Consider the following 16,513-nt stretch of genomic DNA (forward strand, 5'->3'; position numbering starts at 1 on the left):
CTACGGTAGGTTCCATAGCTTTGGAGCTATGGACTTTTAAAATTCACTATTTCATGTTTTTGGCAGACTTTAACTTTGAAAGGAAGCATTTGTGCATCACGGTTGGTCTAGACTTTTTGTCATATCTTGGTATCAGGAATCACATCCCTAACGTTGTCGGTGTTGTTCTGAAACACCCTGTATAACTAGCCTTTGGCTACCTAGAGGCTTCGCCCCCAGACACCCCCGTTTCTCTGCCTACGGCTTTGCAACTCTTATTTATCAGCCTTTGCATCAAAAGTGAATTACATGCATTTGCTCTTAATATTTCCTGAATTTGGCCAGCTATAGGATTCTCCCACAGTCCTACAGGAAGTGCTCAATTATTTTGGGATGTTGATGATGTCCCATATAAATAACACGGGGAAGAGTTTTCAGTTCCCCATAAAACCACTGTAAATTTGGTAATTTTTCTTTTTGGTGATTTACTTAGGTAACGCTAACGAAACTTACAAGCATACCGAATTTTAAGTTTTTATTCCAATTCCAAGTACCTAAAATAAAAGATTATAAATAAATAAATAAATAAACAAAACGTCCATTTAAGTAATATGGGGAATTTCTTCATCCTCCCTTTAGATCCTCTAAAATTTAAAAATAATCACTTTTGGCAATTTTCCTGTAGATTAATCCCGAAAAGCTACAATCATGCTAAATATCAACTTTACACGTCAACCGGAAGTACCCGTTATTTTATGTCAGTTCATGTCGTTTTATATATAGTTAGGATTTAAATAAAGAATGATAAATAGTTATAGAATGCTTTTTCAAGACCATGATATTACGTATTATCACAATAAGCTGTTTTATCGCAAAAAATGGTTACTCCCGGATTTATTAGTCATTTAATATTTCATAATCTAGCAACACTGAAGAAAAATGACTACATAAAAACAAATATGACGAGTGACATGTAGTACTAATATTAAAAAAAAATCAAAATTTCTACACAACTAAGGATAAATTTTCGTCCTCTTACGATAAGATTTATTTTTGCAAGTGAGAATTGCTACCGTCTCTAATATCTCAAATTTCCTAACCCATGCTTTCTTAAATGTTCTGATGAAGGATGTAGAGAAAAGAAGTTTTCGTGATTAATAGTTAAAATACTAAAAAGAGAACATCATAAGCTATTTTATAATATATATATATATATATATATATATATATATTACATTACCTTTTGAGGTCCACATGGCCCGCCATAAAACTTCATGCAACATTCTAAGCATTTCAGTGCTTCGCAAGTAACCTGAAAAAATGTGTATTCATTGAAAATGTCTATTACATAAAAATAAAAATTTTAAGTCATGAAAATTTTGTATATCGTATCATGCAAAATTACCTTTGAGACTTCAGTCACTTTTGGTATGAAGACAGGACATTACTTACGCAGATTTTCATCATATTCAATTATTAGAAATCAATCCTCCAGGGGGATTTCCCACTGGTCTAGTGGCTAGTACAGTGCCTTTGGTACATTTAGTTCTGGGTCTGATTCTTGGTGTGAGAGCATAAAAATATAATTTACGATCATTCAGTTTCATTAATCATTCGTAGTCTTTAGCCTAAAGGACATGATCATGGGACGTTCAACTAAAAATAAATAATCCAATCTCCGGGGAAAGGGGAGGAAAATTTTACTATTATTATGTGTATCTTTTCAAACCACTGAATGTATATAAGCACGAATTTTCTATGTGAGGATTTTTTGACGCAAGTATGAATGTATTATTCTCTTGCACAAATTTCACATGAGTTTTCAGTCTCTGTTCTTGAGATATATATATATATATATATATATATATATATATATATATTGTATCCTCCCTGACAGACATAACCTTTAAAATATCTTTTATGTATCAAGTGGAAAGGAGTGCATGCTACAATGAGAGCAAAGTCGGAGACAGTTTATTGTTAGAAAGGTTACTTATACCGAATTACCGTAAATACGCGCGTAATTTTCGCCCTCGCATAATTTTCGCATCCCAATTTTGAAGGGCATTTTCTGTATACTTTATTTTCCTCGCGTAATTTGCGCACGCGGAAACCTTTTGTGAAACAGCATTTTTCCGGGAATCAATTACGGTAGCTAATGAACAATTGGCAACGCAGCAAAGCCATTGTTGTAAGATAAGAAACCACACGACTTCTTAATCAATTTTTTAATGTTATTTTTCTACAAATTTAGAATTAGTTGTTTGTTGTCAATTCTTGCTACAAACAAAATGTGTACCGGTATTTTCGTGTTATTTTGACTGCGGAAAAAAAATAGATGATGTTCACTGATGTGGCTAATTTTTTTCCCCGCATAATTTACGCACCCTTGTTTCAAAACAACTTTTTTCGTCTAAAAAAGTGCGAAAATTACACGAGTAAATACGGTAGTCAGACGAAGTGTTCTGGAAGAAGGAAATAGCTAACCTGACAGAAATCATACTGACTGGTACAAGCTAACGTTAATTCAAGACGTGTTGCGAGTGATTTAAAGAACTGAAACACTTGTGAAGAAAGCAAGAGGAAACTACTACTTTCCAGTTTTCTGCAATCAAAGGGAAGTAGTATTACAATGGCAGTTCTCTCAGAGGGGAGGGAATAACTGGACAAAAGCATAGGCGAAACAGAGCTTTCAGTTTTATCCCACTATTATGACCTGCAGGCAAAACGAGACGGGTGATTAATGAAAGTGAAGCCAGACAAAACCCACGAAGACGATGTCAAAAATAAATTACATAGTCTGGGATCAAGCAGAGACTTTTCGCACCAGAGGTGAGCGCTCTACCACTGAGCTACCGCGTCCTCAAGAAAGCGTTAGGTGTTAGGATAAAGGGCAAAACAAGTACAGATTTGAACACACATACCACACTACAGGGAGGTGTGATAAAATTTTGAAACTAAGAGATGAACTAGAATAATTTAGATTTAGTAACAACACGCCAAGTTCGATAGAAAGATAGTGGGGAAAGAAAGCAGAAATTATAGGATGATAATGAAAGAAAAGGAAATGAGATGTGAGTAAGAAAATACTACGAAAGGAGAAGGCAAGCAAAATACGTGATAGCATTATGACAAACTTAAAAGAAAGCAAAAGTCTTATTCTAATGTAAATATATTCGTCAACCACTCCATACACGACAGAAGAGGACAAATTTACGAAAAATTTGAAGAATCCTATATTATATATAAACTAGGAATTCTAAAGTTGTGGGAGAAAGACATGAAGGTACTACAGTAGCTATATATTTAAGAGGAAAATAAAATAAGAGGAGTAGAAAACACACACACATCATATATATATATATACAGGGTGTTTCAAAACAACACAGACAACGTTTGGGAGGTGATTCCTGACACCAAGATAAGAAACAGTATAGACCAACTAGGGTGCACAAATGCTTCCTTTCGGAGTTATAGGCTGCTGAAAACATGAAAAAATGAACTTTAAAGCTCCATAGCTTTAAAGCTCCATAACCTACCATCGCGTCAAGACTTCATTTAGAAACTAATATGTGCGCTATCCAAAAATACATGTTTCAGAATCCTAAGGTACTCACGCAACAATTTTTATAGAGGGAGTTTGGAAGTAACGCAGGATTCTGAAACATAGATATTTTGATAGAGCACATACTAATTCCTAAGTGAAGTCTTGACTCGACTACGGTAGGTCCTATAGTTTTCCCAGGATGGCTTATACTTTTTGTCTCATCTTGGTGTCAGGAATCACCTCCCAAACGTTGTCTGTGTTGTTTTGAAACACCCCATATATATATATATATATATATATATATATAAGGCTGTTTCTGCCTTATGGTAGTGAAATACAGACCCGTGCCCTAGGGCGTAAAACCCCGTTTCCACCAGCGATCATGTTCGATGTGAGAGCCCCGTTGGTGAACGATTGCACGACATCGCAGTTTCCACTGAATGAGACCTCTATTGAGCACTGCCTGATCCAATTTCGCCCACTCCTACTTGCATACTTTCCAAAGGCCACCAAGTGTGGTCGGACGACGCTTATTGATGTTCCGTTTGAGGAGGCCGAAAGCACAGATGTCCATAGGGGATGCATCTGGTGACTTGACGGGGATGTCTCGAAATAGGAATGCCTTTACACCTGTCTCCTGTTCCATACGTGTCATGTAGGCCACCGTTCGTTTGGCAGCCTTGTCCTGGTGGATGAACACACTGTCAGTGTCATTGCCATACAAAGCCAGGGTATGTTGGCGATAGATGGGTTCCAGTACATGCTCGATATAATACGCTGCATTCACCTTGACATTTGATGACACCCGGTGTATCGAAAGCTTTCCTTTTGCACAGAAACCTGTCACTACCATAAATCCCTTTGGAAAACTATCCTTGCAGGAGCGAACCTACTTTGCATGATTGGTTCCATCACTGCGGCGGTAGTAAATTGCACGCATCTGCTGGGATCCTGTCAAATAGACCCATGCTTCATCTAACGTGACCACATAACACCATTTGTCACCTGCCAGGTAACCTTCACACAGCCTTTTACATCCCACCCGCCGTTCTGCGATGTGCGTTGGCTTCAGAACATGGACTTGCCGCTTGTGTGCACTTCTGAGTTCCAAATTGTCGCGTATGATTCGGTGTACAGTTGCAGTTGACCGTCCAACGCACCTCGCTATGTCACGTTGGGTGGGTGGATTCTCCTGGGTCACAAACCGGCGGACCTTGGCAATGACGTCTTGACTGCGTTGTGGGGCCGGTTGCTTCTTTTGCCCTTTTCGACGACGCATAGCAATGGTTTGCTCTCGGTTTGCATTGCAATGGATGGCTGCATTAACTCCCTTATCAGTCACTGTGAAACCTTTCTTCTTGCACTGTGTTCTTATTCGGCTATAGCTGTAGCCTATATCAGAAAGTGCTACGATGTAGCCCTCCCAAAAAGGGTCGATTTTCGGCGGCATTCTGCTCACACACGTCTCTCCTCTGCACGGCTTGTACACAAGTGTCCGGCTACTCCGTACTGCGTGCGTCACGTTGCTGACGCGAAACTAGCGCCTCTGGTGGCGAATGCAAATTGCTACCATTAGGATGAAACAGCCTTCTGTATATATATATTATCGGACATATGGTCGCAGCACGAATACAAGTATCATATACATTCACTAAAAGATTCATTTTAATTTAACAAACGAAGGGTTCTCTTAGGAGCAGACCGGACTTCTTTTCAAATTACATTTTTATGTTGGCCGTAGTGAAATTCTGTTGAAAAATGTAGCCAGAAAGAAAGACATAAAAGCTAGATACTAAAAAGCTTAAAAATAATAAGATATATTCGTTCGAAATTTCAAAGCATTTAAGCTCGAAAGAAATCAGTCAGTGTTGAATGAACGGTAATAGCAGCTCAGGGTTTGCCCACATCAGTCTGTCGAACTATAGAGATAGTGTGTGTTGCGATGGATCAATTTAATAATTCAAATGAAATTAATTATTCCACACTTATTGATCCAGATCAAAGTGTTAAAATTGCTGTAGAAATACTGCGAGTAAGTTATGAGGAACGATTCGGATTTTGGAAATAATCATCTCAATTCTGTGATACTAGAGAGTTCGCGGGATCGGTTTGACATGCATGTGAAAAACTCCCTTCTACCGATTTAGCTTTAGATGTGATAGTGGTATATTAAATTTTGAGGCTGCGTGTTAGATTTCGCCGAACCGTATTGTGAAACCAAACTACTCTGAACTCCAGACAGACTTTTGCAAGACATGGAGTACCCTTCACTGAGGAGAATGATAGGAGGAGTTACTCGTTTCTGAATGAATCCCAAATGATATTGGCTAGTAGTCCTTTAGATTATACAGGAGATATGCGCGATAGTTAGTTGGTGGATTCTAAGAATGCAGTTCAAACCTTGAAGAATAATCAGGATGGAGAATCCATGACAGATATAGTTGTGAAGGTTTAAAGGGGATTATGTATGAGGCCTTTACAAGTTAGTATTTTTTTTTTTTTCCTTTTTCATTCAATTATTGGAATTAATTATTACAATGAAGCTGTTGGACAAATATACCATGATTGTGACCGCCAATTAGTATTTTTCAATGACAAAGTGAATTCGGATATTATTCCATCTATTATGAATGGGTGAAATCCAGTCTAATGAGAGAGGCGTTGATGGAAGAGCGATTGTTTGGGGATCCGAGTCAGAGATGATTTGTGTACAGGCGACCAACAATTAGTCCCCATTAGTTGTTTACATTGTGAGAGAATATAGTTTTATTATCTTCTTTTTATTAAGTTTTATGTTTCTACAGTGTCTTCTGTGGATTGCAGGAGGAAGATAATGGATTTATCGACATTTATAGGGACTGGGCTTTTAAAAACTTTAAAACATTTAATTAAATCTCGAGGTGGTAGGAAGGTATACATACCAATTTCGTTTTCACAGTAAAGGGCAAATGTTACTATCCTGGAAAAAACATGCATTCTTTAAGACAATAGTTTTTTTTTCTTTCTTCAATTTAAACCCATTAAAAATAGACCTTGAGCAACGCAGTTTTCTATGTCTTGAAACTAATCAAATGCGTTATAAGAAGTAGATATATTGCAATTCTTTTATAGCCATTAATATCTATTTTCTTGTAATTCCCTCTTCTGCATTATATATCTGGGTAACATTCAGAGCTCATTCGTGCCTATACGGCTAGCGTATGCGTCTTCGGCACAGAACACCTAGGATCAACTTATGTGGTAGGGAGCTCATGTGGCTCGGATCCCACCTTAAGCTGTAGGTCCATGTGTCAAATAGCCTCAATTCTTAACGGGACGCTAAACATCAACTCAATCAACCAATCGAATATTATTCACTATCAGAATGTTATCCGTCATTCGGATATACCCATTATCCGGATATTGCTAGTCATTCGAATATGTCCCATTTATCCGGACATTATCAGTTATTCGGATATATCGGTAATCCAGATGTTAGCAGTTATCCGATTTATAGCTTTTTGAAAAACATACCAGATAACTTGTTATCCGGATGTCTGTTATCCAGATATTTTGGCCATTCCTATTTGATGCACGTAGTCCCAACTTAAATTCCCAGTACGAGCACTAAAAAACTGGAACGCTTTTCGGTGGATCGGATTCCACCTTAAACTGTACGTCCACATCTTGTATAGGCTGGGTGCTGGAAATGGACGCTAAACTTCATTTAAAAAGCTAACTTTAACCATTGATGGACTATTTTTTTAATTTAAAAAGAAATTGGAAAATGAAATTTATTCTTTAAACTTTTAAAGATACGCAATTCATTTACACAATATATTCTAATAATTTTTGAATTTTCATTCCTAATAATGTGAATATTATAAACGTTATATATATCACTAAAACAAATATTAACAAAAATTGTGAAACACTTGGCTTGGCTTGTCTCTTTCCAGGTATTTTCCGTTCTTGGATTCAAAACATTCTTCAGAACATCGTCAAAGTGGTTGTCAGCCTTCTAGGATGTCTTTACTTCCGTCTTATTGTGGGTTATAGAAGAAAAATCTCGACCAGTTCTTTACCAGGAGGTAATGTGCCTAAGATCGATGACACATTCCCGCGCTGGATGGCGATGCTGATACGTTGGAAAAGGAATGCAGTAGCTCGGGGATCACCAGATTTGATCGCTATTCGATGACCAACTTCATTGATGAAATTAGATCCTTCGTGACCCCAAGACTCACTGGTTTCTATTGCTACTGTTACAAACCAATATTTGTCCAATAGGTTTGTGTATTTTAGCCTTTTATTGGATTCTCTATGAGCGGCGATGAGACCTGCCTGAATTGAAGAATGGGTTATGTTGGAAGGAGCAAACGTATCGGAACATGTGAAGTCCCAGACTAGTGCTTTTCCGTTTTTCCACGGTACCAAGATCATGCCGTCAGGCCTTTTACCATCAGAGCGGCAACAACCATTTGGTTCTTTTATTGAAGGAACCCCCGCTGATACGAGTGCTCTATAAATGATGTCGTTCACATTATGGTGTCGAGATTGTCTTCCCGCACTCTTTTTACATGAAAGACCATGCAATCCTTTATTATCAACATATGCGCTGCAAGCAGAACTGTAGTGAGGTTCGCAAATATTAGCCCCTAAGCGCAGAGCTGTAGCAATACGAAAGCACTCATTGGAAAGGTGTAGGCCGAGTGTGTGAGCAGGTAGAGCTTGAAGCCATGCTCCGTTTTTGGAGGAAGAGACAGCTAACAGTCTGGCTTTGTCATCTGGGTTATTAGTTGATGATAGGAACGAAGATAAACGAAGCTTGACTATAAGTTCATCCCTAACAGGCTGGACATGTCTTTTGTCGTTAGGTAGGGGATCCATTCCAACCAGACTAGTCCATTTATCGATGCATTCTTGTATATCTCGAACCGAGTCCAAGTCAACCTCCTGTTGAAGAAGAGATCCAATTAGTTCTCGTGAGCCATAGAATGATGCAAGGAAAGAAGGTATGGCGATATTCATGGCTCGATGAATCCCAAGGCCTCCATTCTCAACTGGTAAGGAAGCTTGTAACCATGAACTGTCTTTCAAAGAACAGTTTAGAATGGATTCCAGTCCTCTTCTAGGAGTGTGGTCGAATTTGTCAAGTAATTTATCATCCTGCCTGGAAGGGGAGCAACGAAGGAAATATAGTAATCTTGGAAGTGAGAGTGAAGCTCGTAGTAAATAATAAGCGGAGTGTGTAGAAATTTTTGATAATTGAGAAAAGAAGAATTCTAATTTTGATATCTTGTCCAATAAAATTTTGCTCCTTACCATCATGTAAGTACCAGATATTTAAATCTGTGTTAATATCCTTAACAATGTGATCGATGGTTAGGGTAAACAGTGCTGGTCCAAGTGGATCGTCTTGTTGTACTCCATGTTGTGAGTGAATTATGTTATCACTTATAAAAAGATTGCTTGGTTCGGAGTTGCATTGGTAGATGTAGAGATAATATGTTGGAAAGTTAATTTTAACAGACTGTAACATCGAGTCGCGGTTGAGTTCATTAAAGGCGTTGCGGAAGTCAATTTTTAAAAATGCTTTCATTTTAGTATGAGGAAATAATCTTATATCTCAGATAATGTCGGCTAAATAAACTTCAGTTGCGAATAAACCATTTCCTGAGCAATGATTAAGTGAACATTAGGAAAAGCAACAAGCAGCTTCAACGGCTTGATATCGAAAACAGATTTTCCAAAAATAATGAAACCCAGTATATCATATTCAAATAACTTATTTAAAAAGTACAGTATATGACTTACTTTGCCAGAATTACTACACAGCTGCCCAACAAGTTGCGGAACAATATTGCTAGCAACATGTTTCGTGAACTCTGGAAACTGCGTAGAAGTTTCTATAATTTGACCTATAAATAATAAATACACTACGTCAGTTTTAAGTTTTAAACCTCCATAACTATATAATTATTCTGATCTATTTGAATAATGAGCCTGCTCATTTCCTTCTGTATTAATTCAGGATACATGAAAACAATGACAAGACAATTCTAGGCATGGAAGTATTGCCTATCATATATAAAATAAACAACCAGCATATAAAATGTTTTTAAGATGGTTTTATGTAAGTTACATGGAAAAAGGGATTTCTATTCATTTTTGTATAACACTGGTCTTCTTGCATACGGTTCTTACTCAATGAAGTTTGAAGCGCAAATACCCGAAATACGGCAGGGTTCTTACAAAATAACTTGTATTTTATTTCCTAACGTTTCCCTGATTTCCAGGTTCCAGATCAACATTTTTTCCTGACCCGTGGCATTTAATAAAATAAAGTTCCACTGTTGACAAATAGCTGTCAGAGCTAAATAAAGGCTTGGTTAATAACAGTAGATAAGCAAATACGAAACTATTTGAGCTGCTGAATAAATGTCTAAGTTAATGCACGTCAATGGAATAGTTTTCAAAAAAAGCTCACCCTTCTCCCCAACAAGCAGCTGTAACATTACGATTTTCAGAAGTGTTTCAAGACACTGCTACAGTCAATTTTAAAGAAAATGAGACTGGCTCCTAAAACATGTGGTGGATAAAGGAAAAGCAACTACTTGAATGAGTTATTTCAATTTTTCCCCAAATTCCATTAAAAAAAAAAAAACAAACAAACAAACAAACAAACTCAAAAGATTTTATTTTTGCATATACAAATATTCAAAGGTATGACATAACCAAGATTTGGGAGAGGGGAAAATACAGCTTCCCATGCAATTCTTTGAAACAATTCAACAAAAAATGGAAGTTACACATTATTAATTATATTAAATGTACAAAAATTATAGTGTATAAAATATTAAAATGTAAAAAAAGATAAATGATATTAGATACCAGTAATAGCTAAATAGGACTACATGAAAGTTACTTACAGTAACAACTATGTTTATCAACTTATTGTTTTATTTATTTATTTTCTACAAATACGAGAATATGTTAGAGAAAAATAAAAAGTTATATCGTGTAAAACATTGAAATGTAAGAGGAACGTTGCTTCATATGGCTTTTGTGTTTGAATTATCGGGTTCTCAACAATCAAAACCGGAGAAAAAAAACTTAAGTAAAATCTCTAATTTTCCATGATTTACACATGAAATGAAATGAAATCTCTCAGTTTAACGTTCCACGATTCCCTGATTTCCAAGTTAACTACTATTTTTCCTGACATTTTCATATCATTTCGGTTTCCTTGATTTTTCCACAATTTCTGATTTCCAGATTTGTAAGAACCCTGCATTATGAATCATGAATCTATTGAAACTCTTCTGTTTGATTTTCTTTGAAAATTACCTAAGTTTTATTTTCAAACTCATTTTAAAAGTTTTTAATGTACTTATACTTTTACTTCATGCTAAACAAAATTCGCAGCAACAAAATAATTAGTGAAAATTAGAAAGACCTATGTTCCTTAGTCTTTATACACACATTAAAAGGAAATTTTAAAAAAATCACAGAAATTAATATCTACTTTTTTATCTATACATTTATTCTTATTAAAATTACTATCATAGTATATCGTCGGTGGCAATTCAAAACCTGCTATGTGCATTTTGCAGGAGAAGCGAAAAACAGTATCCTGGTTAGCTTTTTGGCTTTATAAAAGTGATGTTATAAGTAATATTTGATGCTGCACGTAACTTGATACCTTTTCAAGTAACTTGAGAAGGTACCAGTTACGTGCAGCATCAAATATTACTTATAACATCACTTTTATAAAGCCAAAAAGCTAACCAGGATACTGTTTTTCGCTTCTCCTGCAAAATGCACATAGCAGGTTTTGAATTGCCGCCGACGATATATATATATTAGTCGTTTATAATAAAGTTTGAATGCGGCATTAGCAAAGTAGGAATTTCAACAGAGAAAAACTCACATTGCGAGATAATCTTTATTCAACTCACCCAAAACTGAATATGACAAATCATTAATTTCAGTTTTATGCACTGGTTCTGTTCCTTTCAAACATAAGGTCATCCATTGCAACGCATGCTCACTAAAAACCTCCGTGGAACACTGTGGTAACAATCTTTCCAAAATGAGAAGACCTTCAAACCTGGAGGGGAAAAATAAGAACTCAAAGAATACTTATGTTGTATGATACATTAAACAAGAAATTAACAATATACTGTATGTATGTATATCCTGAAACCAACTGAAGGAAGATATTGATTACAATGATATAAAAACTATTTTCTTAGAAATGATGCATAAAATATCATATACATTGAATCTTCGGTAATATTAAGCCATTCTATGATGTTAATTGTACTGTACTCCCATCAGTCATGTGCATTATTTTTCCCTTCTTCAAATTCAATCCTTATTTTTCGACTTCAGTTCTTAGTTTTTAGTTTCATGACCTACATAGGTTGGATTTTCACCAATAAATAAATAAATAAAAATCAGAAACACTCAGAGAAAATGTGTATGTCAACTTTCGGTTATTCGGAACTTTTAATGTACGTATTATGTTCTTATCATAGATGAGTATTGGGATCACTGTGCTAATAATCTATGACATGATAGGAAGAAAGGATGTTTCCTATGCACATGAAGGAGGCTATTCAAGTCGCAACAGATTAATGTCCTGCGTATATGACATCCAGAGACACTGTAAAGTTTGTAAAATTGCAATATTGAAGGGAAAGTGTGTAATTTAAAACCGTAAGTACGTATACCTAACTAACTCTATGGCCTATAGAACCCGGAGGTTTAATGCGGCGTTCACAAAAGCTCTCCACTGACTTCTATCCTTAGCCAACTCGATCCAGTTTCTACTTTGTATTCCTATTTCTGCGAGATCCATCTTAATATTGTCCTCCTATTTGCGCCTAGGTCTTCCTAATGGTCTTTTTCCGATTGGTCTTCCAGTCAAGACTTTGAAAGCGTTTCTACTTTCTTCTATCCTAGCTACATGACCTGCCCACCTAAGCCTCCTAGACTTGATGACCCTAACAATGTTTGGTAAACCGTATAAATTATGAAGTTCTCGTTATGAAGTTTCCGCCATTCCCCATTCCCGTTCCTCCTGGATCCGAATATTCGTCTCAAGATCTTGTTCTCAAATACTTTCAATCTATGTTCCTTTCTCAGAGTAAGCAACCACGTTTCGCAACCATACAGAACAGGCATGATTATATATTTTTATATATTTTAAGTTTCAAATTCCTCGACAGAATTCACAAAAAGAGATTTCGAACTAAGTAATAACACGAATTCCTTGCTTTTAGTCGACATTTAATTTCTTCGTGAATATGATTTTCGTCTGTTGATACTGATCCTAGATATTTGAAAGTATTCACTTTATCAGAAGTATTATTTAATATTTTAACGCATCCATAATTTGCAGTATTACGGTCTCGAAGCACTTCCATCTCTTTAGCTTTATTTGCATTTACTTCTAAACCCATGTCCTTGCAAGCGTTTAATAAGATCTCTGCATTTCTTTCTATTGTTCTCCTATCATCACCTATTAAATTTACATAACCAGCATACGTCATTACCTGGTGAACACCGTTCAACTCTAGGTCCTGATTGATATCTTTGATTTTCCTGATAGCGTATTCCAGGACAAAGTTGAATAATAATGGCGACAACGCATTTCCTTGTTTCAGGCCATTCTCGACGTGAAGCTCGTGGACAAATATTTTCCTACCCGGACTTTACTTTGGGATTCATTTAAACATACCTTAATTAATCTAATTAACTTTTCCGGTATTCCAAGTTCTGTAAGAAAGCTGTACAATGTTTCTCTCCTAACCGAGTCGTAAGCCTTTCTAAAATCAATAAATAGTTGATGTACCGGGTATTGTATTCCCTTCTTTTCGAGTATTTGGCGAATGGTAAATATTTGGCCGATAGTTGATCGATTTCGTCTAAAGCCGCACTGAGAATCTCCAATAATTTCATCTGCGTATGGGGTCAATCTTGCTAATAGAATGTTTGAAAGGATTTTATAGGATGTTCACAGAAGAGAAATGCCTCGATAAGTCAGTTTTGTCGCCTTTCTTGTGAACTGGAACAATGATTGACTATTTCCACTCTTGTGGTAATTCTGCCTTGTTCCAGATAAGGAGAATGAGTTTGTATATCTTGTTCCACAATTTTTCACCTCCAGCTAAAATTAACTCGGCCGAAATTTCGTCTACACCCGGAGATCTGTGGTTCTTTATTTTTTTTATAGCGATTTCTACTTCTATTCGGTTCGATTCTGGAATATACGGTTCTGCGGTGTCTATCTCCCTTTCTCCACTCACATTAACCCTTTCGGGATCCTATGGTACAATTTGTACCATATGCACTTTTCATGGTATATTGCGTTATTTCTCTTCTATTTGAGCTTTTTCGTCCGTTTTTTTTTTCCAAGTCCAGAGGCCTTGTAGAAGACATTACGTATGGTTTCAGACCGTCCTGCGTCCAGACATAGGAGGTGATGACGTCATAAGTCAAAAATTTATTTTCTCATTTTCTAAGCCTATGTTCAATATTTTTTGGCGGGCTTATTTTTCTACGTAGAAGATTGAAATTTTGCACAAACATTCAGTCCACCGAGTACTATTTACCAGATTTTTTGTTCCGATGTCAGTGCTAAAACAGGGGGGGAACCAGAGGGGAAAAGGGGTTAAAAAAAAAGGGATTTTTTAACCCCCAAAATCCCGTATTTCGTCATTTTCCCGCCTCACATACATGATAGGACCACGTGAGTCATACCGTCTGAAAGGCCGTTCCATTCTGAAGAGAATGAGGGTCGAATTTTATTCTAGGGTAATTAGGGACGTCTCAGGGATTTTTTGAAAAATATACTTCTATATAGGGAAATATGGGGCATTGTCGGTATATATATTTTTTGGTGGGCTTATTTTTGAACGTAGAAGATTGAAATTTTGCACAAATATTCAGTCCACCGAGTACTATTTACCAGATTTTTTGTTCCGATGTCAGTGCTAAAACAGGGGGGAACCAGAGGGGCAAAGGGGTAAAAATAGGGATTTTTTACCCCAAAAATCCCGTATTTCGTCATTTTCCCACCAAAAAAACATGATAGGACCACGTGAGTCATACCGTCTGAAAGGCCGTTCCATTCTGAAGAGAACGACGGTCAAATTATTATTCTAGGGTAATTAGGGCCGTCTCAGTGAATTTTTATCCACATATACTTCTGTATAGGGTAAAAGTGGGGCATGGTAGGGAAATTTTTTCTGGCGGGCCTATTTTTTCACGTAGAAGATTGAAATTTTGCACAAACATTCAGTCCACCGAGTAGTATTTACCAGAAGTTTTTTTCCGATTTCTGCGTAAAAACAGGGGGGGGGGGGGTCCAGAGGAGCAAAAGTTGAAAAAGGGAAATTTTGCCCCAAAAAATCCCTTTTTTCAGGAACTTCCCGCCTTAGATGATGCAGACATATGAATGGTACCGCCTGAAAGACAGTTCTATTCTGAAGAAAATGATTGGCGGATTATAGTCCTAGGGTAATTAGGGATGTCTCAGGAATTTTTTCCCCTGAGATCATAGTGTTTTATGGTACTTTGGGGGACTGTGGGAAATTTTGATAAAAATTCTCCCGCCCTTACTATTCAAGATAGAAACTTGAAATTTGGCACACACATTCAGTATACCAAGTACTATTTATCAGATTTTTTTTTAGATGGCTACGATCACACAGGGGGGTCCTAAGTTCGAGAAAAAAATTTGTCCCTCCGAAATTTTCACTTTGACATTTTTTTCCCGCTTCTGGTATATGATATGAGCACGCAAGTGGTACCATTTGAAAGCCAGCTCTATTCTGAAGAGAATGAGGTATGAACCATGATCCTAGGATAAATAGTGACGATACAGTAGCTGCTTGACTGAAAGTGTAAAAAATAGCCCAAAAAGCCAGGATCCGGAAAGGGTTAATTTTTGGCTGCGTGTTAAGCAAATCAAAGAAATCTTTCCGTCTATTTAAGATACTATCTGTATCAGTGCTAACTGCTCCGTTAGCTTTCTTTAATATATAAGCATGAGGTTGATAGCATTTCTTAAATTCGTTGATCGCCTTATACATGTCCCGAATGTTTTTATTTTTACTATTATCTTCAAGTTCCTTAATTTTAGCTTTCAAAAGATCGCGTTACTTTGTTCTGAAAGTTTTGGAGGTTTTCCACCTGATGTCTACGAAATTTTATGTAGTTATTTCATTCGGATTTTGTAGCCAACGTAATTTTGCCTGTTTTCTCTTCTCTGCTAGCTCAATGTATTCCTGGTCGAACCATGGTTTGTTACTACGTATTTCCGTGCGTCCCAATTTTGTCTTTTGCTGAAATCTTAATCCTATCTCTAATTTCAATCCAAGTATCCTCAACACCAGTGCACTCCGAATCCTCCAAAGCCGAGAATCTATTCGAAACTTCAATCTGGTATTTCTCTCTCACCTGGCTCTTCTAATTTCTTTAAATTAAATCTCTGTTTTCAGACATTGAATATTTCCTTTATTTAACGATAATCTCTCTCTTATTATCGCTGCTACCAGGTAGTGATCAGTGTCACAATCAGCCCCTCTAAACGATCGGACATCAATTATGCTGGATTGTCGTCTTCTGTCTACTAAAACGTGATCAACTTGATTATGTGTTTTTCCGTCTGGTGAGGCCCAAGTGTAATTATGAACGTCGCGATGTGGGAATTTTGTACTCTTCACGATTAGGTTTTTGGATGTTGCAAAATTCACGAGTCTAACACCATTGTCATTACTTTCCTTATGCAGACTTTCGTTCCCTATAATCGGTTTGAAAATATCCCCTCGTCCTGCCTTCGCATTGAAATCCCCTAATAGAATTTGCATATAATATCGCGGGAGTTGGTTAAATATCCGTTCCACTTCTTCGTAAAAACTGTCTTTTATATCGTCATCCTTATCTTCTGTTGGGGGATGTACACTCATGTCCAAAATGATTGTCGCATATCTATAA

General features: G+C 36.7%; 1 protein-coding gene across 1 annotated transcript in view; it reads right to left on the reverse strand.

The window, feature by feature from the left end:
• The window catches only part of LOC145693404 (proline-, glutamic acid- and leucine-rich protein 1-like), a 137,118-nt gene that overhangs the window by 76,541 nt on the left and 44,064 nt on the right, over nt 1-16,513 (reverse strand). Inside the window, exons 3-5 of the mRNA XM_081769371.1 lie at nt 11,467-11,618; nt 9,323-9,426; nt 1,220-1,291 (exon numbers count right to left, since the gene is read on the reverse strand). Of these exons, the coding sequence (XP_081625497.1) occupies nt 1,220-1,291; nt 9,323-9,426; nt 11,467-11,618 (328 nt within the window). The remainder of the gene's footprint in view (nt 1-1,219; nt 1,292-9,322; nt 9,427-11,466; nt 11,619-16,513) is intronic.

This window comes from Thermobia domestica, chromosome 8 (assembly GCF_964235325.1).
Source record: "Thermobia domestica chromosome 8, izTheDome1.hap1.1, whole genome shotgun sequence".
Lineage (NCBI taxonomy): Eukaryota > Metazoa > Arthropoda > Insecta > Zygentoma > Lepismatidae > Thermobia > Thermobia domestica.